This window comes from Fundulus heteroclitus, chromosome 6, assembly GCF_011125445.2.
Source record: "Fundulus heteroclitus isolate FHET01 chromosome 6, MU-UCD_Fhet_4.1, whole genome shotgun sequence".
Taxonomy (NCBI): Eukaryota; Metazoa; Chordata; class Actinopteri; order Cyprinodontiformes; family Fundulidae; genus Fundulus; species Fundulus heteroclitus.
In genome coordinates this window covers 19,467,288-19,484,323 of record NC_046366.1, presented here as the reverse complement: position 1 = coordinate 19,484,323, position 17,036 = coordinate 19,467,288, and the positions used below count along the sequence as shown (strand labels likewise).

At 38.3% G+C, this 17,036-nt stretch overlaps 1 protein-coding gene across 7 annotated transcripts in view; it reads left to right on the top strand.

Moving 5' to 3' along the window:
* Window positions 1-17,036, top strand: part of LOC105935453 (voltage-dependent R-type calcium channel subunit alpha-1E) — a 94,688-nt gene that overhangs the window by 18,466 nt on the left and 59,186 nt on the right. For all 7 annotated transcript variants that reach the window (XM_036138265.1, XM_036138264.1, XM_036138263.1 and 4 more), the window contains 2 exons: window positions 1,077-1,182; window positions 4,546-4,685. In XM_036138265.1, coding sequence (XP_035994158.1) covers window positions 1,077-1,182; window positions 4,546-4,685 — 246 coding nt within the window. The remainder of the gene's footprint in view (window positions 1-1,076; window positions 1,183-4,545; window positions 4,686-17,036) is intronic.

Here is a 17,036-nt window from a genome sequence, read left to right as displayed (position 1 = left end):
ATGAGCAGCACATCCCTCATGGGAGCGTTGGTGAACTGAATGTAGCAAATGTTAGGGCTTAAATAGTTTATGCCACTTAACACATGTACAAGTGTCATACTCTTGAGGCCAGTTAATACTCTGTTTTTAGTGGTTGTGCATTACCTAATATTTTAAGAGTTTCCTCAAAATTTGACTTTGAACTTTGGAAAGTTTGGGCGCTACACAGACAACAGCCTTGCCATGCAATGAAAACAAAGACATACGCAGGAATATGTTACTTTGGAGTGCTATTGTCACAGACCTGTTGCTTTGTTGCATGTCATAAACATTTACATTAAAGTTTAATAGATGAGCCTGGAAAACGACTCAAAAGTTGGCAGACCGTTCAGGCTGCAGCTAATGTTTTAGTTGGAAATAGAATGGTAGAAAATGAACAAAGTACCAGTTATAACCGTGTAGGTTTATAGCGAAATGCCTAACATATTTCTGTGCCTGGCCTCAGCGACAAATCTCTGGGTCCCTGCAGGCTTTTGAGTGTCTCAGGTTTAAACACTAGATAAATGCCGATCCCCTCTCAGTTCAGACACTAACCCTGTACGCTTCGAACCGAAGAGTTTTAATTAACCCGTCTCTATGGCGGAAAAGACACGAACTTTAAAGACTTGTGATTCAGTGACAGCGGACTGAATGTATAAAGGCTTTAGTCTGCAGTCTTGTCAGCATTTGGTAGAGAAAGGAACCCGAGTTGTTTGCTGTACTTTCTGCAGTTACACCGTTGGGCCAAGGTGACTTCACAGCACACTCGTTCCCTCCCTTACCTGCTCCTCTTACTCTTCATGAAAAGCACTTTTAAAAGCACGTTGCCATGGATACCTCGCAGTCTCTCTAACAGATTGCTTTCAATACCAGGAAAAAATATGTACCATGGTAGTACATCAACCATCATACAATTGTTCTCTGCCTTCCAGTAAATGTGTCTTGAATAGATTTAGTGAGCGTTGCTATCACCATTTTCTCTCTGTTTTCCCATGTTCAGTTTTTCAGCTTTTTTTCCTTCGGGTCAAAAGAATTTTCCTTAACCTCTTGACCTTTACACCATTCGAGTACATGATCCTGGCTACCATCACAGCTAACTGTGTCGTCCTGGCCTTGGAGCAGCACCTCCCTGGAGAAGACAAGACCCCCATGGCAAAAAGACTGGTGAGGACAAAATCTGGTTTATCAGTGGTTTCTGGGATGTAGATCCATGAGGGAGTTGCAAACAACTGTGAGGCCACCGAGGGTCGTTTTGTACCATAATCCGCGGATATTAATGAAGATGTTGTAAAAATGTCCGCTGGCCAGTCAGAAGCTGTGTTTCAGTTGCTAAAATCATTACTTTAATTGATTTGTGTTGGAGAATGTTTTTTGTAGTTTTAATGAACAAAAGGTCAATGGTTAAAACTGGTAAACCATACTTTGCTAGTCATTTTATTGGGTAAAGAATGACAAATATCCAAAACAAAGCTTGGGATACCTCCTTTTCTGCCTTTACGTAGTTTACTGATTTACTTTGGAACTCAGTTGCTGGTTATCTCCGGAAAGCCTGGCACTGTGCGTAAGTATACATGGATTTTAACTGTGCAGTGCTTTGTTCTAATGTAGTAATATAAGACTGGGAGATAGCTGGGAGAAAATAAAAGATTTTCTGTTGTTAATGTTCAGATTAGATGCAATTGAATTATTGTTTAATTATTACCTTGCAACACAACTTGGTGCATTTAGTTTATCATGTGCAGGCTCATGAAAGAAAATAGGACACCCTATATCAGCCTGTGTGTTTTTCAAACATATTTGAATATATGTAGGAATAAACTAGGACACCCCAGACAAGCACCTGACAAGACAGGAAACCCCAAAGTTCAAGCCAGACACTGTGCTGCATTTATTAAAAGGTTTATTGAAACACCAGAAACCTGATGCAGAAAGGAAAACCTCTGCAGGATGGCTGAGGCTTGGTCCGAGTCCAGGAGACAGACTCAGGTCATGCACTGGTGTGGTGGACCGAGAATTGTAGACAGATCCCAGGGGCAAGGCTCTTTGTCGTGGTAACTGTCGAGGTGGAGGTCCAGAAATCAGAAGCTTGGTCAAGACAAGATAATCAGGCATGAAGACCGCTGGACATCTACTAACCAAAACCCTGGAATAATCTGCCGCTGTCTGGCTGTCTGCAGCAGGCTTACGAAGGGTGGAGAACAGCGGTGTGTGGTGAGCTTTATTGCGGTGCCGCAGAAAAGCGGCTCATAGGTGCGTTGAATAATCTTGATGAGGACGGAGCAAGATGAGTGTGGAGGCATGGAGAGAGCAGACAGGCCTGAATCATAACAAACCCCTCGTTTTATTCAAACCTAAAATGGCTAAAACCACACACAGGTATATCCCTTCAGGTCAACACAGTAGCTACGTTTACATGGACAAAAGCAGTTGGAATACAGGGCCGATCAGAGAAATGTAAACATGCAAACACCCTAATCTGAATATGATGATTGGATTAAGCTCAATCGAAATTAAGTTGTATTCCAAATGAGAGGGGTTGTTTATGCCAAGTGATAATCTGATCAACGTGCATGTAAACGCTGGTCAGGTTCAAATTATTCCGAATGTGGCAAACTGCCCCAAGCACGCATGTGCGCCCGACGTAAACGTGACGTATTTCTGTGTTGTTGAGTGGTGGAAAGCAAAACTGTCAGGGCTCCTCATTCAACCTTTCTGTTTTTTGAAAAAAAAGAGCTCAAAATTGTTGCTTACTCAGTAACATTTCAACCGTAATTTAAACATTGTGCATATCCAGCCTGGGCGCTCGGAAGACAAACAAACACGTTTACTATTGTTTTGTTTACTACTGTTGTAGTTTAGCAAAGACGGAAGTACTTCTTCTGTGTGTTTTTTTAGGTAAATTAGAACCAGAATCAAGTTTATTGCCAAGTAGGTTTGCACTTACAAGGAATTTGACTTGGTGTTGATGGTGCAGACAAAATATATATATATATATATATATATATATATATATATATATATATATATATATATATATATATATATATATATATATATATACAGAATCTGTAGCTATTTACACAGTAGGTTTTTGCATATACATGCACATTATGATTGGATTACTTGATTGTGTGCCCATATAAACGGTGCACGATTATTTAATCCCAATACATTTTAATCTGATCATGAAAATTTGTGCATGTAAACATAGCTAATGAGAATATCTTTACTCAGCCTTTGGGGTAGAGTTCTGGCTTTTTGGCACATCAGAGATTTAGTTTGTAGACTGCTGAAATGAGTGTGAACACCATGGAAAGATTAAAGCTGCCTGAGTCCTACAGAAAGGAGATTATAGCAACCTTTGAACCTCTAGGAGATTATAAAAATGTCTCAAAGAAATTAAAACCAGCCATCTACCTACACTGAAAATAGTCTACTATAAGGGTCTCCAACCCTGGTCCTCAGGACCCACTGCCCTGCATGTTTTAGCTGTGTCTCTGCTCCATCACATCTGAATCAAATGATTTCATGACCTCATCAGCAGCCTTAAAAGGCTACAGAGGCCTGTTAATCACCCATTTATTTAAGTCAGGTGTGTGGAGGTAAGGGAGACACTTAAAACATGCAGGGCAAGGGGTCCTGAGGACCATGGTTGAAGACCCCGGGCCCATAACATCCCCTGGTCTGGACTTCCAAACAAGTTCACCCCAAAAGCAAACAACAAAATGCTAAAAGATGTCTACAAAAATCACACAATGTCATTATGGGGACCCGCAGCAGGCTCTTGTTAAAATTGATGGGAAAATGCAACCTGGAAGTTAAATTTGCATGGAATACTTGAACAGAGGTCACATGTAGTCTAAACCAAATACAGCATCCAAGGAAGAGAACCTTGTACCAAATGTGAAGCATAGATCTAGAAATCATGGTATGTTAATGCTTAGCTGCAACAGGGCCTTTGCAGTTCATAATCATAAAGTCTGCCACAAAGTCTACTTTGTTATAAGAGACCTTGCAACACGTCAATGATCCAAAACATACCAGTAAAGCCACCAAGGACTGGCTGAAAATGAACAAATGAAAAATCCCGAAGTCCAAGCCTGTTTCTAGCTCTTAGGGATGCTTTGAGGTGACGTGAAACAAGTTGTACATTCCTTTCACATCTCACAGCTAAAAGTGAGGTGTGGGCCGACGTTTTTCTCAGACTGATATCCGAGACGGGTAGATGGCTACAAGCAGAGTAACACTGAAGTTATTTCAGCTAAACACTAGCTATTAGAGGTTGGTTATCCTAGCATTTTCCTCAGCTAGGAAATACATTTTGTTGATAGTTTATGGTTAGTGAGTAAAACCATTTTGCTGTAAGGACCTTTTTTTCCAGAGATGAAAAACGATGACAGTTTCTACAATTAAATAGTACCTGCCATCGTCAACATGGATTACTTTGTTGTTCTATTACTGAGAGAACTATGAATTCAGTTTCGTCTGAAGGCGCTTCTGACCTCTGTGCTGACTTTACTCCCACAGGAGAAGACAGAACCGTACTTTATTGGGATATTCTGCTTCGAGGCGGGGATCAAGCTGGTCGCGCTTGGTTTTGTTTTCCATAAAGGATCCTACCTGAGGAATGGCTGGAACGTCATGGACTTTATAGTTGTTCTCAGTGGGTGAGTTAAGTTGAGCCATTTCAATCTAAACCATAGGATGAAATATGTATTTCCGTGTCTGCATAAATGCCAAAAGTGATGATAAAGGATGTTCTAAGAGCAGTAGGGTTCATTACATACTCTGAGAGAAAGTAAATCTGGTGTTTGCAAAGGAAGGCAGCTGTTGGGCATGGACGGCTGAAAAACATGCCACTGGGATAGTACTGATAAATATTGCAACGATGACTGAAATATAATTTAATTCCCGACTTTCTCATCTTAGCTTTCAACATTCTCTGTGACATTTTCTATTTTTGGCACTACTAAGCTCTACAAAGTGTTGGCACCTGCTGGAAATAGACTTGATACAACATGCTGAACATGACTTTTGCATGCAAAAAGTGAATGCTTGAACATAGCCACCTACAAATACTGCATTGCTGTCATCTGTAATATTAAGATACACACTGGTATATTCATGACAAAACATTTTTGAGTATATTATGCTGCCACCCACAAGCCAGGATCATGTAATGATCCTACAGGTTCACGTTTAAGCCAGGACTAGCAATTATAAACCCTCTTTTTTCTTAGAAATGACAAATGGCTGGTTCCGGTTGCTGCTTTGAGAACACCTGTTAGAATCACATAAAAAACTGTGATGAAAATATTTGGTTTAAATGAAAAATTATTTATCCATAATCATTACTTTACTTTTATCACTTTGTTTGTTTTGTGTGTCATAAGTGGATGTTTTTTTGTTTTGTTTTTTTGTTTTTGAGAGACGGGCACTTTATGTTTGCACACAGGTCAAATAAAAAGCTTTCTAAAAAATGCAGATCAAAGCCATAAAAAAAAAAAAAACTAAATTGTTGAGTGGCTCATGCAGTCAGCAGACTTTTCTTAGCTCTGAGTCACAGAGGATAAAATTTTTACACCTAGGGGAGGATATTAGCATAGTAGTGTAATGTCAGTAATGAATAAGCATTGTTGATACGTATTGCTTGAATTTTCCTTGGGACTTCGAGTATATGTTTGTGTTTTGCTATTTAACTTTCTGCGTTTCCTCATAGTTTAATTTCTCCCTGTGTTTCCCTGTGTCAGTGTTAATTGGTTATTTCTCCTGTGGTCCATTGTAATATTTAGTTGGTTTCGGCGTTTATTTCCAGGCCCTGTCCACACGAAGACGAACACGGTAAATTATCATAAATTATTAAGAAAATACATGTGTCCACACTAGAGGAAGCAGCACCACTGAAAACTGTGTCATAGGTATGCCAGGCCCATGGGTTGCCCTGTGTGACATTGCCACAAAAACATGCCAAAAGCACCGGGCATACAACTCATGTGAAGGAAACGCAGCAAAATGGCTGGGGGTCCAACTCAAACTTTTACACATGTTCAACGTGATCTTTATGAATGGGCTGGCAGGGAACACGACGTGTAGAGCGGGTTTGTTAGAAAGGAAGAGTCAGAGAATACTACTAGCAGTTATAACAACTATTTGCCTTAGCATGAAAGCAACACCAGACGGTGCCATCTTTGTTATTATTTGTGAATGAGAGGGTTACAGAGAGAGATGAGGCTACGACGTCATTGTTTAAAAAAAGATGCAACTCGCATGCACACATGAAAAAAAACAAACAGTGTTTTAAAATGTGTCCACTGGAATCTGGTTGCCAAAGGGATCGTCTTCTTTCTCCAAAAACGTTGGACCCGTGTGGATGCACAGCCTAAACGACAGACTACCTTTGGAAATGCACCTAATCTCGTCTCAGTATGGACAGGGTCTTAGTCTCCCCCAGTTGCCTTAGTTCAGTTCTGGCTCCACTGCAGCAAGTTCAGTTAGTTAGACTCACATGTTCATTGTTCAACTCATCACTCCTCCCAGCATCTATGCCCTCTCCCATTCCTTCCTTGCCTTATTCTTGCATTTCTTTTTCATGTTTCCTCTTTGTCTTCTTTGCACTGAATGATATAAAAAGGGAGAAATGTCCTAATTGTCCAGATTAAAATCGCTCACTGTCCCAAACCATCAGGAACTCACATTTCAAAACCCAAATATTTAATCTTGCTTTTCCGTAGTATATAACTGATTATTTCAGTTTTTTTAATTGTTTTCAAAGCGTCTTTGCGTGCCCAAAAAAGTGCTATATATGTTTGATGTTCTCAGCTTCAAACTTATATATGTTTGATGCTGTTCTCAGCCATAGTCTAAGAAATCACTGTCCTTCATGTTATGCATGGGTCTCTGCTCCAGCAGAACTGGTTGAAATGATTGCATTACCCCATCTGCAAGCCACCAGGTGCTGCAGTTCATCTACAATGACATGTATTTTTTAATGGAGATAATTAGTAGATCTAAGGGAAATGTAGAAATTATTTTAAATTGAGTTATTTTTGTGGATCAAACATTACAAGAGCCAGTTATATTACTTCTAATTTGTTAAAAAAAATCTATGTGATATGAAGTTTTTGATTGGTTAAAATGTCCCAGTGTCCTGCATGTATCAGTAGTTTTCAAAAGAATTTCAAAAAATTTACAAGAAATTAAAATCCCAGTTGGCTTGAGGTATGTTAAAAATAAGACCTCCTGTTGAATGCTCCCAAAACAACGGCATACTGGAGATTCAGAAGTTGAATGATGGCAAAAATCAACCCATCTTCAGATTTGTGTAACTCAGTAATTTGTAGTTGTAGATTAATGTAAAGACCTATTTTAGTATTCTGCAGAAAGTGTTTTTGCAGGATTGAATGACTTATAATGTTAGATTATATTTCAAAGTTTAGTTATCTACAAAAGGACTTTTTAAGTTAAAAAAAAATGCTTATGCCTATGTGCAATTGGGTGACACTCAGGGGTTACAGATATATTACTTTAGAGCCACCTGAGCATGTGGCGTGTAACCCTTCAATTGGTTAATAAAGAAGTGAACAGGTGGGAACGAATAGCAAGTGTTGCTGGATATTAAGTGGCTCCCCTTTCTTTCAAGTAACACCAGCCACTCAGCTAAACTTAACCTTTTCCCCACTTTACCAATACTTATTGACATCCATCCGTTATGTCTAAGTGAACAGGGTCATTGTCCTGTTGATTAGTTAAGGTTTTCTATCTAAGGAAACATAAGCAGTAAGTTCTGAGCCAGTTTTCCAGTCAAGAGAAGGAAAAAAAGCACATACAGGTAGTTGCACTAAAATCTGAGCTAATAGCTATGTCTAGGAGAGAAAAATGGTTAGACTCTGAAAGATAAGGCCAACTGTATCATCTTTAAAATGAAGTTGCAACTGTACTGAAAAGAAACCAGGGATTATTGTTATTCTCCTCTATTTATGATGAGAAATACGATGCTCTAATGATGCTTTTTTTGGGTTATCAAAACTCAAGAGTTATCCAGAAATGGTCAGATAGGACAGGCATGTAAGGAAATGGCGTTATTTCTTCACAATCAGTCCCATGTGTCAGTACAATGTCCAAAGTATGAAGGCAAGAATGCGTCGGTTTGTGCATATTTTGAGCAAAACCAATTGAATCTATGATCATTTTAATTGCTACATCAAGGTTATCACATTCAGCGTCAACATGGATGTTAAAATCCCCCACTATTAAAACCTTGTCCGTATTTAACACTAAGTCAGATTAGGAGTCTGAGAACTGGTGGCCTGGTGGACGATACAGAGCAACAAACAGAAGAGGTTTTATTGCTTTGCAGTTTGGATGAGGGAAACTAAGGGTTAAATGTTCAAAAGAATTGTAGCTATTAATTGCCCTTGGACTAATTAATTAAACAGACTGAAAGCTTGTTGCAACTTCTTTTCCTCACCCGGTGTTTCTGGGATTGTGAAAATTTGAATAATTATTTACACATTTGCCTTATAATCTGACTGAGCTTGATGTCTTTTGCAAAGAAGAACGTCTATCATTTCAGTTTCTAGATGTGCAAAACTGGGAGAGATATGCCACAAAAAGACATTTGAAGCCTTCACAACCTTCCCACCTTGGCTGCACAGCAGTGTGGTTTTTACTGCTGTTTTTTTTACAGCAAAAAGGTCAAATCTACATTTGACTCTGTGTTACACGGGTGACCTCTCCAGGGTTTAGCCCACATGGGCAGTGCCCTGCGCTAAGACATTAAGCCGGTATAGGAAATGGATGGATTCACAATTATGTGCTACTTTGTGTTCGTTTGTAAGAAGTCGTAATAGAATACACGTTAACACGACAAAATGTGAAACGGCAAAATGTGAAAATGAGACGCAAATCTAATGAGAGAGGGATAGATTACATGCGTGTTGGGATATTTGGAAGCATGTCAAACTTCAAAGTCAAGAACAAACTTTTAGGAATTTTTTTAAATTAATATTCGGCAACTGACTTTTCAATTAATTTAGACAGAATTCATTTTTTAGTTTACCAGGCTGTGGCAGGTGAAGCAGAGGATTAATTTCAGACGTTGATTGTCAAACGGTGTCGGAGCGTTCATGCGTGTGCGTGTGCGTGGTGTCGCCGTTTATCAACGTTTGTCACATGTGAGCTTATGCTGCGGCTGAGCGACCTCCAATGCGGACACACCATCTCTCGTGTTTGAGATATGCTTGTGAATTGTTGACCTCACGGTTCTACATTCTTGTAGATACGTTTGTTTGTCATACACGCTACATACATCTATAAGAAAACATGACACATAGGTGCAGAAGGAAGTGTGTTTGCACGGCGCAGTCAGGTTCTGGAGTCAGAGGTAGGTGGGTGGATAAGTGGATTGGCGGTCGTGTCTAAAGCTCGCTCTGATTCACCCCCAGGACCTCTGTCAATTGAATGTGTCTCGCAAAAGCATAGAAAGAGCAGATGGATGAAGGAGCATGGAATTGAAGAGGTAGAGAAATGGAAAATGGGAAGACAAACATGATGAGAGTGTTAATTTGTTCCATGTAGGACTGGCTGTAGTGAATTAATCGGACTATGCCGTTTATGTAGCAGCATTCAAACACGCAGGGAGGATTGCTGTTGGCATCTTGACATCTCATTTCAATCTGACACCCACATCTTTCTTTTTCCTCTGTGTTTCATATTTCTCTCTCCTTCGTTCTCCCTTTCACTCTCTGTCTTACATAAAAAGGACATCAGCAGCACGTTTGTTGACCAGTGAAAGCTGAACAGCTGGGTGGTTGACAGATTTGCACAGAATTTACATGACTGAAGTCTTCAGGAGCTTTGGGAAAGAAACAAATTGAGCTTTGATATTTTAAAATTTTCTAATTAGGCACCCGTCAAAGTTTGCCACAAGTAGCTGTTTTCAAATTAAGGCCGGCTTAGTCAAAGATGTCAAAGTCAGACTTGCATTAGATGCAGGACAGACAGCTAAGTTTATATTTCGATCCACACAGACCTTCACTGCAACTTCTGGTGCAATTTAAGTACTAAAAAAGTACAAAAAAGACAACAATCAATAAAATACTAAACGAGGCATTTTACAGCAAAAAGAGGTAGTTTAAATAAAGTAGTTAAAGTGTTTTAAATAAAATAAGCCTGGTGTATGAAGCTGTTGTTTAGCCTGATTGGTTCGGGCCTTTAAGGCTTCACAGGAATACCATTATTTAATAAATATTAGGATACTTGCAGACAAATTTCTTTCTTTGGTACATTTTAAACTTGTCACACGCTTGTCTTTTTTGTTTAATCACATTTTAAATCAGGTTTGCATGGCACAGGTAGAGATAGCTGTGCCATTCAAATACAGTTTCACATAAAAAAGCTAATTCATAAAATGTTAAGAATCAAAACTTTCATTCATTAGATTTATAGTTTATTAACATTTTACAAAACTGGCCAAATGTAATAATGATTTACAGAAATAGTCTTTGCTTTTTGCAGTTTTCATTATGTTCCTATCACTGTTTCATTGTTTCAGCAGGAGTACATGGATGTTCAGATTTTATGTTTAAACACTTAAAATCTCCTATAAACCACATAATTTATGGTGAAATGCAGCATAGTCAATGCTGCATGTTTCCAAATGAGGAAACTGCTCTTTTTTCCCCCTAGGCCCCTCAGGCCTACATAAATCGAGTGTTTCTGATGAGATTTAAAATGGATTATCGTTTTAAGGCCACTTGAGTGAGTTTTGTGACAGTTGGATTGAGTTTATGTGGACTTTTACTGGCAGAAGCTGGTACAGTACTCCCATTTTGTAAAAACAAATTAAAAAAAGCATATGCTGCGCTGGCATCATCATTGTGCACCTGTGGTAATATTGTGCCGAAAACCTTGAGATTAATTAACTTCATATATCCCACACTGAAAAAGATGTTAGATGTTAGGTTTGATATTTGAAATGTAGCCAGTACTTGTTTTTTTTCTTCAAAAACTATTAAAATGGGGATTTTTAAATCAGTCCCATTAGACAGAGAGGGGGTCCTAGGTTTTCATACTCCTCTCTTTCCCTCATCCCAAATGGTTTTCTAGAAGATAAAGTATGTTTTTCATGTTCGTATCTTACTGTTTGTATTTGTCTTGTCTTGGGGACATGGTCTGTAAATTAGCTGTTAGCTAAATGACCAATGAACTTGGCATTGGTTGCACTTCAAATTGTAGCAATGTTTTTTTCTGTCCCTATCAAATAAACTTAATAATAATAATATAATAAATAAAAAAGGTTTTGGGGACTGCTATGATTATGTAGGGTCTGGCATTTTTATTTAATGTCACACTGTGTTTCAAAGAGTTCAGGATGACAAGAACTTAAACAAGATTCCCCTGGTCTTTAAACCAGATCCTCCTGGAGTGTTTGTTGCCACAAAGCTGACTCCAAATCTTACCTCGTGAATGTACTAGGTTGCAGTTAAAGCCCAGAGGAGTTTTCTAAACTAAATATGTCTATGCTTGTAATGGAAAGACATAACAATCTTTATAATAATAATAATAATAATAATAATAATAATAATAATAATAATAATAATAATAATAATAATTATTATTATTATTATTATTATTATTATTATAATTAATAATTAATAATAATTAATAATAATAATAATAATAATAATAATAATTAATTGAATTTGTACTGCACTTTATATTTTTCAATCTCAAAGTGCTACAACATAAAATTAGTACAGAATAGAGCAAGAACTAAAAGCAGCAAAACTTAAAAACAAAAAACAAAAAAAATGTAAACACTAACATCTTTTGGAATGTAGATTGTGACATTAACAATTTTGGATAACATTTTACCTCCATGCTGTCCTGCTCACTGCGCATGTCGTCCAGACAAAATATGAGTTGTTGTCAAGCCTGGGAGGCTAAGAGAAACTGGCCTCTGTCTAATATCATATTTATACTCCATAGAGAAAGAAAGTTATTGATTACTTCTTAAAAGTTCCTATAAAGCTGGTTACTCTAAAACCCTTTAAAACATACCACATACACTACACACAGACACTTAAAAGATATCACCAAAATCACATTCATAATTCTTATTTCTAAAGGCCGAAACCCTGGTGATGTGCAAATTAGTAAAAAAAAAACTTTAAAGTGCAGTGTGCTATCAAAAGTGCTATGTGCATGTTCCAGCGTTTTAGGTAAGAACTATTCCTAAAACCAAATATTTTGTAAGGTGGGATATCCCTTCACTAAAGAAATGTGCTGATAATTAAATTGTTCAAATACTTTTCAAACCACTTTAGAAGGTATGACAAACCCAACCACTATTGCTGCAATTAGCCTCTAATAAAGACTCTAAATCAGGGGTCACTAACCTTTTTGAAACTGAGAGATACTTCTTAGGTACTGTGTCACACGAAGGGCTACCAGTACTGATCTTTGAAGTAGAAGAGTCAGCGCTCACCGATAAATATTTTTGCAATGTTCTTTTTTAAGATGCTGTCATTTGTAAATCTATATAAATGCAAGTGTGATTACAGAAGTAGAGCAACAGACTAAAATAACATTTTAGATGCAGCTCACTGGAGGGTTGTGCTTGAGGGCGCCACATGTGGTCCTTGGGGGCTACCTAGTGCCCTCGGGCACCATGTTGGTGACCCCTGATTTAAATCTTATCCTATGCTGTATAGACGCTCTGTGAAGATTCCCTCACCTCATCATGATGAATGCTTAAAGTGGCTGAAAATGCAATGCGTACTTATGTGGTAGCTTAACAGACTGAATGCAGTATACTCTGCCTTTAGCACTTTGGCTGGCAGACCCATGGCATTTAGAGCAATGTAAAAAGAGTATAAAAACTTTGCGTCAGTTTTTTTGTTTGCAACTGGGAAGCTCGTACTATCTCGTGAATGTGCTATATGCAACAATAATGCAGCTGTCTGCTAAAAGCAAGTGTTATTTCCGACAATTAGAGGAAGAAGGGCCTTGTTGATGTTTGCAACACACAGCAAAGTGTGCTGCTCCCTGCAAAAAAAGTTTTAGGGACAGAAGGGATCATAGCAATTGTGGCAAACCGTTCATGAACTTCAGAAAAACCCATAATAAGCCATTCCTCTAATTTCACTTCTGGGTCCAGTTGGATGCCTTCTGAAATTTGGCTCAAGGCTTTAGGATCGGGAGTATAGTGATAAAATATGAGGGAAAACGACTCAGAACTGGAAAGTCACTGAGAGTCACTGGTAGAAAAAGCTTAACCGAGGAAATGCTGAGATTTGTGACTATATTTGTATGCACTGGTCCTACCATTTTATTTCCATACATGCCCAAGTGAGTTTTTAAAGGCCAAAGAGTCATTGCACTTCCTGCTCCCACTATATCACAAAAGGAACAAAAAATAAATAAATACGAAACATGAGGCTTGGTGGTGGAGGGTTAAGGCAAAATTGCCTTCAACCAGGTAAAAATATTTTCTTGGTCACTGGCAACCCCTGCCAGTCATCGGATGTTGCCTCATTAGGGCTGTATGTATGGTTTTCAACCAAACCATTGCATTTGTTTTATTTCGGTTTCCCTTAGTCCAATCAAATGCATCAGATAGAAAGTGATAAATTAGATCCGCTAACATGCAATTGACATATTTCTTTGAGGATTACCCCTTACAGTACATGACAAAATGTATAACCCTATCACATTGCCGCTGCGTTTGGGTTTCTCTTGTGTCTCTGTTGTTTATGTTGTCTAAGGTGTTGCATATTAGTTCATTATTAATTTATTTTGGTTTATGGTTGAATTTTGTTTTTGTTTTTTTGCTGTTAGATTTTTCCAGTTTGTTTCATATTTTCTTTGTGTCTCTGTTCAGCTCCATTTGTGTTAATTAGTCTCCCTCCATCAGCTTCCCTGCTTCTATGATGCCACACTCTGCTTCTGGTTTCCTTATTTTCCAACCCTGCCTCAATGTATTTGAGCTCCTGGTTTGTTGTTGCACATGGCTGGATTCTTCCATTACCCTGTCCATTTGACTCTCTTCAACATGCCCGTTTATCTGCCCTTGCTCCATGACCAGTTCTTCCTGTCCAAAACTAACCTGTAAGTTTCTTTGTTTCATTTATCAAATAACTGTGCTGTGTGTTTTTATCCCGCCCCCTTTACTCTGTTATCCACTCAATAAAAGTCAGCACCATCAATTGCATCCAGAAGTCCCATAATTAGTAAATATGGTTTAATTGTAGGTGATGTAATCTCAGTATAGATATAGTCGTTCTGTGCCAGTCTCAAAGGATTGATAGAGAACATTAGTGAACAAACAGCACCATGAAGTCCAAGGAACACAGCAGAAAAGTCAAGGACAAAGTTGTGGGGAAGTTTAAAAAAATGGTTAGGTAATTACACCATGACAATCTTTGAACATCTCATAGAGCTCTGTCCAATGCACCATCGAGAGATAGAAAGAGATATGACTTACAAACTAAACTTAGAGGCTGGAAGCCCCTAATCAAATAAGCAACTAAGAATAAGTATATATTAATTTTGGAGGAGCTGCAGATATTCACTGCTCAGGTGTTAGAAACTGTTGAAAGGACAGCTGTTTGACATGCATTTCACAAAGCTAGCATTTATGGAAGACCAGCAGGATGAAAGCCATCAGATGTCACACTTACAGTTTTCCAGGTAGGGGACACAGCAAACATGAGGAAAAAAGTTTTTCTAAGCAAATGACCATGGATGACTGAAGGATCGATACAATAAAATACAGTGAAATCCTGAAATAAAACCTGTTAAAGGGTGAAGAAGACTTCTGAGATTGCAGTGGAGGTTTATGTTTTTTTGCACAGCAACTAGCCCAAACATAGAGCCAGAACACGATTGAATCGTTTAGATCGGAGCAGAACACATTCACGTGTTGGAGTCTAGACCTGGAGTCTGCAACCTTTACAATCTAAAGAGCAATTTATGCCCCAAGTCTAGCTGCATAAAACTAATTTAGAGCCTCAAACGTTACATAAACCTTTGAAAAGATTTCCTATCATATTTGTCAAATATCTACTGAAGACATTTTATTGTCATTCTTAGGTTTCAAAATAAACCAAAATATGAAACGTTCACAAAAAGAGGATGGCTACATTTTAGTCTATGAGATGTTAATTTTTGTGGGAAAATGATTCAACCTAATAAAAAGCGAAATAGATCTCAAAATGATCAGATATAATTCTGGTGTTATTCTGTTGTGGAAAATCTATGCAATTATTCTATGAGAAAAGCTAAAAAAAACTTGGAAAAATGCTGTAATTTTTAACCAAAGTTATTAAGAGCCGTGGTGAAAGGATTGTGATGATGAAAACCTTCAAAAGGAAGACTTAAGATTCTTTTGGTTATGTTAAGTATAACGCAACACTGTTTATCTGGACTCAAAAGCTGAAGTTATGATCCTTGTTGCTAACTCAAACCATGCCACTTACAGTATAAAATGCACCAAGTGTGTTTTCTGCAGCTCACAGATCCTCTTCCTTGGTATCGTTCCAGTTGTGGCTAGAATTGGCAACAGACGACCTGATTTCCTGCCACCTATCTGACACAATTTTTTCTTTTTTTTTGGGGGGGGGAGGGGGGGGGGTAGCACATATACTGCTAGCCTCTCGTCACTCACTGTCTGAAACACGTACACGTACACACACTCACTCAACACACACATACATAGTCTTACTCCAGTAGTCCAGTACAAGTAAGTCAGACTTAAAAGAAACACATGTGTCGTCGAGGCCAGCTGGGAGTAAAATCGAGGCCACTGGGCCAGTGCTGTCGGCATTCATTCCATTTCATATTAATAAATTGCTAGAAGCAAATCTGCTGGGACAGGGAGCTCAATTAAAACCCCTCTGAGTTAGTGTGTGTAGCAAAAAAAAAAAAAAAAAAATGACCTCAGCTGTGACAATTTACCCACAATCCAATTTATATCAGTAGGATTGTTAAAATGGTCGGTTATACCCCGCGGCTAACAGACTGCGCACAGGTGGATTTGATGCTTTGATTAGCAGTGAAATGGCCCCCTAATGGCTTGTGTGTGTTTGTGTGTGTGAATGTTGCTCTGGTTTTGGAGATTGGAGGTAGTGATTGTTGCCAGTGAACTCACTGCCCTCCTGTTGCTAGATTAATTCTGGTAACTCCCTCATCAGACCTAATAATATTGATCCCAGCTGTACGTACACACATTCTTCTGTGAGTCTGTGTGTGTGTGTGTGTGTGTGTGTTAGCCGTCCATTATGCTGTGTGAAGGATATCAGGTTGTAGAGTGTGATACTCTGTTAAAATTGTTGCTCTTTAGACAGGATGAATAATAAAACTGGGTGGGAGTTGGGAGTGAATCATTGGCCATCTGGTACAAAGAGCGACACGCAGGAGAAAGACAGCCACATGCATGGGCGAATTAGCTAATTGGGAAATTCAAATCCGCTGTTTCCATGTTCAGTGCATTAACACACATGCAGTCATGTCAGTTTAAGGCAGATGTCTCAGCGGTGCAGTTTTCTTTATTTGGACTTGCTCCAAATAATCTTTTTCTTACTTTTTAACGACTTACTGGTTTTATCTGGCGGATGTGTTTTGTAGATCAGGTTGCTAGTTTTTATGAAAAAGCTGGGGACTTTCTTTAGTCTAGATTTCCTTGTAACTAATACACGTTTGAGTCACTTAACATGACATAATACCAAGTACACGACACCCCCATTAAATTTCATAAAATTCATGCCATGTGCAACCGAAATTCCTTAAATGTATACAGTCATGACATAATACAGATGACAGTGATTCTGGTTCAATCATAGTCAGTAAATTTAAATAATATTCAATAGTTAATTTATTTCAGTAACCAATTCACTGAAGGATACTCATAAATTTTTTTTTTTTGCAAGCAAACTCTTCAAACCACCTAATCTTTTCAATATTTTACTTCTGTTGTGATGATTTTCAGTTTAAAAAAACAGAATATTTAAGATTAGATT